Source organism: Meleagris gallopavo, chromosome 1 (assembly GCF_000146605.3).
Source record: "Meleagris gallopavo isolate NT-WF06-2002-E0010 breed Aviagen turkey brand Nicholas breeding stock chromosome 1, Turkey_5.1, whole genome shotgun sequence".
Taxonomy (NCBI): Eukaryota; Metazoa; Chordata; class Aves; order Galliformes; family Phasianidae; genus Meleagris; species Meleagris gallopavo.
Window position 1 is genome coordinate 26,046,324 of NC_015011.2, and position 8,370 is coordinate 26,054,693.

At 39.0% G+C, this 8,370-nt stretch overlaps 1 protein-coding gene across 1 annotated transcript in view; it reads left to right on the forward strand.

Annotated features, from left to right (window-relative positions):
* Window positions 1–26: 26 nt before the first annotated feature.
* The window catches only part of BMT2 (base methyltransferase of 25S rRNA 2 homolog), a 33,965-nt gene continuing 25,621 nt past the window's right edge, over window positions 27–8,370 (forward strand). Inside the window, exon 1 of the mRNA XM_010706831.3 lies at window positions 27–152. Within this exon, the coding sequence (XP_010705133.1) occupies window positions 146–152 (7 nt within the window). The 5' untranslated portion in view covers window positions 27–145. The remainder of the gene's footprint in view (window positions 153–8,370) is intronic.

The following is an 8,370-nucleotide window of genomic DNA, read 5'->3' on the forward strand; positions in this document are numbered from 1 at the left end:
GCGCCTGGTTCCCGATGGGCTGCGCCGGTGATGGACTGCGGGAAGGTGAGCGGCGCCTTCGGTGCCCGTGGCTCCGGGGAGACGCTTCTCCACGGGGATCCATCTCCGAACTGCGGAGGTCTGCGGGAATGAGGAGAGCGGAGAGATGGACGGTGAGCTGGGAAGGCTTTGTTACTCTGCTCCTTTCTTCATTCGGGGCGTTGAGAGAAAGAGTTGGGACAAGCTTAGTAAAATAGATTGCTTTGTGTTTTAGCTGGCCATCGGTATTAATGCCCGTGTGCCGGGTTCTTCTGGGTGGTATTGAAGTGCTTAACACATGACAGAAATGGTTTAACGTTCAGTGCTGAAGTTGAGAGTTGTTATTTTTTCCCTGCTGGAATTTGTAGCTTTTTCACAGAATCATAGAGCGGCTTGGGTTGGAAGGGATCAAGCTCCAACTTGAGCAGGCAGGGCTGCTCAGGTTGATGGCAATGATCTGTTCAACGCAGATTAGCAAAAAAATCATCCATTCATTCTATTAGTGAGCCTGCAGCTCTTTGGTGGCCTGGCAAACAGCTGGTTCTGTTATTCCAGAAGGACACAAGTAAAATCAGAACTGTTGCTGTTCTAGACACAAGTTCTTGCAGCTCCTACGTGTCTTCCCATGACACATCTGTTAAAGAAACAAGGTTGGACTGCTTTCTGGATTTGGAATCCCCACACAAACAGCCTGTCTGTAGCATTTGGGCAGATAACTACCTATGGAGGCACTGATCAAGAGTCATTGTTTGTTTTGGCCTTAGTGTGAGCCAAAACCAAAGGAAGGATCTCCCGTGTTTGCCTGGTATTTGGTTGAAGGAACGCAATGTATTTAAACAGTAAGATCCTGGCAAAGGGGTCTGCCTATCAGCAGGTCACATTTCTGTTAGTTTGGAGTGTATGCAGATTAAAAAGGACAAACGTTGGCACTATTAACTTCAAGAAATGTGAGCTATCTCCGTATCAACTGAATTGCGTTAGATGGAAGCCTAAATTATATGGAAATCAGTGTAAGGGTTTTCAGCAAAGGGCAGGTTATTATGCAAAGTTGCTTTATCTTTAGCTCAGTGTCGTCAGTTAAAAGAAAAATAGTACCTTGATTTACTTTGGTAGGTCCTGTGAATTGTGAGTTACTGAAAATTTTACAGTAATTTTCTAGTCACTTAATTTAGCAGCACTGTGAGTATTTTCATGGACAGGGTGTAGAAAACAAATAATTAATATCACATCTACACAGCAGGGGAGCGTCCACGGATTTCGTACTCATTCAGTAATATATAAGTTGTCTGTGATTTGTGGGAGTAGCACTTCATCCATCAGGTTATTTCAATTTGAGAATTTCATTTGTGGAGGGAAGTTCTGAGTCTTTCTCCTCACATTCCTCTCCGCTTCTAAAAGCGGGCTTGAGAATTTCTTCTGAAATTACTTCAATATCATTCTCAAATCATGATACTGGGAGCTCTTGACTTCTGAAGTGTCTCCTCCTCTTTCTTGTATTGTAATACACAGCTTGGCAAGTACATTACTGTGACAAAATCAAAGCTGCCAGTTTGCTAAAGAAGCAAAAAATAACTAAACAATCTGTAATCTCTTGGTAAAATTGGAATTAGAAGTGAGTGTACAAAAAAGCCAGGATCAAAAACAAAGAAAACCCACCGAAAACAAGTAAACAAAACTCATCCTTGGTTATATACTTACATTTCATTATGCAGGTAAAGCCTATTGCTTCCACAGTGCAGTACATCCACTTCCATAGAGAGCGATAACACAGCTGTTTGCATTATTCCAGTCTTGTATTGTTTTTTTGTTGTTTTAATTAATACTGCTTCTCACATTTACTGGAGTTCTATGTAACTAATTTCCATTTCATCGAAGTAAGCAAACATTTTAGAATGTATTAGAATTGCTGTTGCGTGGACTTTTGTGCTTTATCTGTATTAATTTGTTGGAGGGAAAATAAAAGCACGTTGAATATCGTATATCCTTTCTGAAGGATATACGATGATGTTGCATAGGGTGGAGAGATCTAGGGAAACCCTTGATACTGTAATATGATCATGTTACCATGCTAGAAGTGTTGAAGGAGGATACATGCGTTCTTGAGACATAGAGAAGTTGGTGGAAATGATATGGCATTGATTTTAATAGCTTATTTATTTGAGAATTCACTTGTCTTGTTGCTGTTAGCGAGGCCTGTGTTGTGATGGGACAGTCACAGAAGGTAAGACTGTTTATCACCTACCTTGCTTATGGTCAGCACAGTTGCTGGTTTTATTTCCCACAATAGTTCTCTCTTTCTTGTTTTGGAAAATGCAAACTTTACAGCACTACACTTCAGAACTGCAAGGTAACACTTCTCTAAAAAGGTCACGTACTCGTCCAAGTGCAAAAGCAGTATTTTTTAACTAGCAATTCATCACAACTTTTTCTCCAAGTTCTAAGGAATCAGTAGAGGAAGGTTCAGTCATCTCATCACATCATCTCAGGGGCTAGGCAGTCCTTTCGTAATGAAAAGCCACAAACTCCTGAAATTTGTTGAAACTGAACCTAACTGTGACAATGTAATGTCATGGTCCATGCCAGTGTATTTATGACAAGCATTTACTGTGTTTGAAATGGATCAGCTTAAATTCTTTTCTGTGCTAAGCGAATGCGTCAACTGAATTAGCTAATCATTAAAAAGTTGTGTCAGACTCCTTTAAGGCAGTGATAGACATGGCCAAAACCTGTCTAGTGGTTCCTAAAAATACACATTGTTCTTCAGGTTAGCCTGTAAGCCTAAAGAAAACATTCTCAAGTGAGAACAAGCACACTGAGGTGGCAAGTGTTCACTAGGAATTGATCCCATTAGCATAGAGAATCCACGTGTTTCTCTGGAGTTCTGCTTGTGTTTCCTATCCAAATGGATCAGTTGAGTCTTAATTACTTCACACACCAGAGTGAAATCCAAAAGCTGAGACAACAGCTCTCAAGTGCTTAGCTTTTTTGCTTACGGGAAACTTCGGAGTTCTGACTACTTGACATAAGCACTTGGAAAGTACAGAAATTAGGTTTTGAGTTGTTTGGTTGTGGTTGGTTTTTTGTTTGTTTGTTTTTTAACCCAAATTTGGAAAAATCTGACAGTTTGGAGGATTAGTTTCTCATGGTTCTGTTGCTTGGTACCACAGGTGACCCAAAGTTTGCAGTGTTTTCCAACGTGCACCTTTATGGTATCTGCAGCCCTGCTTTGGTTGCAGCATGGTGACACCTGACAGGCCTCACAGACAGGCTTGGTAGAGCAGATTGAGTGGTTTGTCAGGAACTGTTGAGCATGTGCAATGTAATATTAGCTTGCTTGTTTCCAATTGCTTATAATAGCCAAGCAGGGTTAGTTTTTACTGTGGTATAAAAATCCCTTCTTCACACACAGACAGCATTTTCTTTCTATTCCTTTTGTAATATGCAGACCTCTATTTAAGTAGTAAACATTTCCTGTACAGCGTGACCCTCAGTTATGGAGTTATATATATAGTCTGGGAAGATGTTTTGCAGTGGCCTACTTCTCCCTGGAAACCCTACACCTAGTACAAGTGGAAAAATTCTGAGGGATCTGTGAAGGCGTTTTAGGAAATATTTTGCTGTGTGCACATCGGTTTTGTATTCATGTTGTACTTCTTATTTGAATCATAAAGAAAGTGATACTGTTTCCTGTTGGAAGACTTGGAAGAAGTTTTAGAACCACAAATTGTTGTACAGTAGTAAAGACATTGAGTAGGTAACTAGTGGAGACGTTGATGTGAAAAGTGTTGTTCAGAAATCAGTTGCTTTATGATCTCTTCCTCTCATGTTTTTCATGAAAAAACCCTGAGAAAGCTTAAATTCTTCCTGATGTCGCTATTTCAAAATGTTTCCTGTTTCACGTTTTTCACAGGACAGGAAAACTGTCACTGAGCTCTACATGATATGTTAGCAGCTGTTACTCCTTTTTTGATGAAAACTTGAAACTGGCTTACTGGACAAATGTATGTATAAAGAGTGATCTCCGTTCATCTTTCCCCACTTGCATTAATTTTGTGGAAGAGAGAAACATTTGGGGATACTGTTAAATTTTCAAACGACGAACTAAATGCCATTCCATTAGAAATATGATGTAATGTATTCTGTGATGTAAGTGTGAAGATACAATTGTCTTTACAGCTTGTACTCCACAGTTTGAGTGGAAGTTGTATTAGAAATCTTGTAATGTTTTACAGGATGATAGGGGCATTTAATAAAATCACTGGCATCATTTAGCTAGCCCACAGGTTTTAGATGCCCACTAAGACTTGAATCCACTGAACAAGCAACTGTATGTGACCTCCCTCTCAGCTCCTCTTTTCGCTTTTGCAGAGAAAACAATGTTCCTGATGCATGTTCAGCACAGTGAAATCTGTGCCTGTGCCTCTGCCTCAGCTGCTTCAGATTTTTGTTCCTATGCTTACACAAGTCTTCTAAAAGCAGTTTCATGTGAATGTATTTATCTCTTTGGTTGTGTTAAGTGCTGCATGTAGTTGGTCCCTCAATCAGATTTGGGGAAGAGAGAGGCCGGTCAACATCTGCGGGCAGTAATTGCTTCAGCCATTGCTAATGGGCTCTCCACATCTGTGTGACAGCCATCAGTCCTTTAAGTGATTTATGGTAGATTGGAGACAGAAATCATTCTTCAGGGTGATGAAAGCTGACCCTAAATAGCAAATGGAACATATTCTGGAAGTCTGTGTGAAGAAGCAGGTACTAGATTCACACGTACAACTTCTACCAATTGTGGTATCCTATGTCTGACTTTGTCTAGTATCTATATAGGTATATGTTAATGTATATGTGTACGTGGGTGTATATATAATGAAAAATATATATGTACTTGCAATATTTTTGCATTGTAAAATGAGATTTTATTGTGAGACATTTCAGGTAAATCCTAGGAAATGTAAAGTAAGCACTAGTCAGAGAAGACAGAAATATTGGCTTTGTTTGCTTGAACTTTGTCTGAGTTGAAGTTCACATTCTGTATCCAGACGTGTAAAACTGGTCAGCAGCGAAGCAGAAATACCAAACATCTTTCATGTGTTGTTTTAGTAAGACAGATGTTAGTAGGTTTCTGGTTTGGCTTGTATACACTGAGAGTTTTAAATAGCAGAGTGTTAACTAATATTCCTTGTGTAATTAATCACTGCCACAGCATCCAGATATCTATTAGTGCAGCCGAATTTCAAGTGATGAGTTACTGCTAATAAAGAATTATTATCACATAAAGTATTCATAGGAATTTGATTTCGGCTTTAGCCCAGCTCATGGCGTAGGGTTTCTTTCCCCGTGTACTGATAGGCATGTTGGAGAAGCTTGTTTACTGTTTGCAGCAAATAAATGAGAGGCAGTCTTAGGAAGCTAAAAATGAGATGGATTTTTTTCATTCCACAGTGCATTGGCATCAACAACAACAAAAAGGGAAGCTGGAAGGTCTTGCTTGCTAGGTACAGCCGTGGCTAGCAGCCTGTCAGCTGAAGTCAGCCAGCATTGTCATGGGTGCTTGTAAATGTGGGCATAGGTTCCTTTTCAACAGTGAGCAATTCACAGAGCTTTATTAACACAGTTGGACAAATATGAACGTGTCACTTGTGTTTCTTTCATTGTTAGTCAGTGTGTTAAGCTTTTTTTTTCTGTTTCATAGAAGCCAAAGGTGTGCTCAGGAAAGCTTTGAGCTGTCAAATAGACGCAATTCACCCCATTTTCATCTTTTGCTATTACCAATTCATATTATCATGTAGGTAGCCAGAAGTTCAAACCCTTATTTTGACTTTTCTTTTTTACAGCTACTCTTAAATTCAGAAAATTGTAATTTAGCAAAAGAACATAATAGCTGTGTAATTGCAGTCTTCCTCAAGTCCTAACAAAGTATTTCTTCTGGGGGGTAAGGGAGATTAGGATCTAATACCACATGGCATCTACTTCAATCTAAAGCACATAGTTTCAGATAAATTTAGGGATATTAGATCTAGTTTGCTGACAGGCAAAGTATCTTGCATTTGTTTTGAGATAGTGCAGTCATCTCTGTCTGGCAGCAAGGGAATTAAGGAAAAGCATAATTACCAGAGTTGTCTCCTGGGTGCAGATAGTATGTTTAACTCCACTTTACTTAGCTGTTTTATTACTTGTTGAAGGAAAATAAATCAGATCAGTTGTTTGGGTTTTTATCCCATGCTCAAATGAAAAATACTGTTTTTAGCAAAGCTGAACTCTGTTTTATACATAAAAACAGTGTTTAAAATACATTTGAGTTGATGTATTCTGTCAGAAGTCTTAGTCAAAAAACAACTTATTAATTTTCCTATTTGTGTAACATACCCCAAATGACAATTGTATTTAACATTCTATAAAGAATAATCTTTTAAAGTTTAACCAAACCAAACAATGAATCTAGAATGGAAGAAAGCAGGATTTTGTTTTAAGAAGCAGACCATTTGAAGAGAGGATTTAGTGTGGGATTGGCCTGTCAAGAACACTAGACTTGGTCTTCCCTGGCTGTACTGGAGACCTTTAGTTCTTATAAATCAGTGTGGAATGAGGGGTGTTCTGTCTGAGTCTGTACAATTTTTAGTACAAAAAATGTTTTTCACTGCCAGAACTTACAGCTAACGTTACCTGTCTATTGCTGTTCCCCAAAATTAAAACTATCTTGTAATTAGGGTCATTTAAAAATAACGTCTACGTGACTAACTTGTTGTTTGAGACAGGTTTCAGTGACAGGTGATTGCTCTGTGGTTGAGTTTGGTGGTGTGATTGACTATTCTGCATGCACTATTAATGTTAGTGGAAGTTATTTTGAGGGATTCATGTATTCTAAGTAAATATTAGTGGATTTTTGGTTTTGTTTTAGAAAATGATGTGCTGTGGAGAACCTATGACTTGGTCAGTTATTTCTTCACTGACTGGCAGACGTGCTAGGAAGAGGTGGGCTTTTTGGCTTTAAAATAGTTAACCTTCAAGGCGAAGAGTAGGCAGTGTATTTTCTAGGCAATTTCAGATAGAGAGGATGGCAAGGTTTTAAATAATTTTAAAATACTATGACTTGATAGGTACGTGACACTTCTGTGGTGTGCCAGCCTTCACAGAATGGCCAGGGTTGGAAGGGACCTCAAGGATCATGAATCTCCAACCCCCCTGCCACATGCAGGGCCATCGACTTCCCATTTAATACTAGACCAGGTGCCCAGGGCCTCATCCAATCTGGCCTTGAACACCTCTAGGTTGTCTTATAAATAGTTCTTATAAATAAGACGTTTTTCAAGCTGGATTTCAGCATAATTGGATCTTCTGTGGAGTTCTGAGTGTCTCTGAAGAGTCAATACCCAATATGGGTTTAAAATTGCATAAAAGATAATTGCAAGTGCATACTAAGGCTGTCAGGGAGCTTTAAACTTTGTATGACGGTGTCGTCATGAGATTTTGACATGAAAAGTTGGACACACAAAACCAAATACTAACTTTAAGATATGATCAAAGATGTGATAGTTTGGTTTTTTTTTTAATCCTTTAGATTAGCTACCACAGATTTTATGTAATTTACAGCCCTAATGATTGCATGACAGACGATGTTATTGTTTTAATAAGCATTGGCTTTGCAGTGGAGCCTTTCTGCACCTTTTACTGTCTTTTGGTTACACAAATAAATATTGAACTGCACTAGAGTTAATGTGATATTTGTACATGGATTATAATGTATTCTTTGTGAAATTGAATACACAGCTCTGCTGCTTTCTGGGTACCAGTTGAAGCTGCAAGACCTGTTGTAGTCACTCCCTGAGAGTCTGTCAACAGATAGGAGTCATTATGAGCATTTTCAGTGTGGTCAGTATTGGAGCATGATTCTGGAATTTGTGTTCGTGTATGTTTGTATAAAGCCCTTATCTGTGCTTTCTCTAGACTTGCGTTGGAGAGGAATGTGGAAAACATGCTAAAATAACTCACTGCCATGGTTCTTGCTTAAGGGAAGTTGGACCTCAAATGCTTCATTGAAGGTTACTGCACAATTATGTCAGTCTCTTAAGAAAACCTTTTATCTGCAGTTGTTTGAGAAAAGGGCGGGCAGGTGGTCGTTGTATCACCCCCAGCAGTGACGTAGGGTCAGCAGCAAATGCTTAGACAAGACTGTATGAGAAGTGCTGCACAGGTATTACCATACACTTGCTTACTGTTCTGTCTTGCAGTGATTTTTGTGGTCTAGGAACACTAGAATGAATAGTGGCCTCTTTGAAGTTTTTCATGAATTTTCTTCCCTTAGTTTTCCAAGCTATGTGAGCTTCAAGCTTAATTTTGCATTTTGTGCTTTTTTTTTTT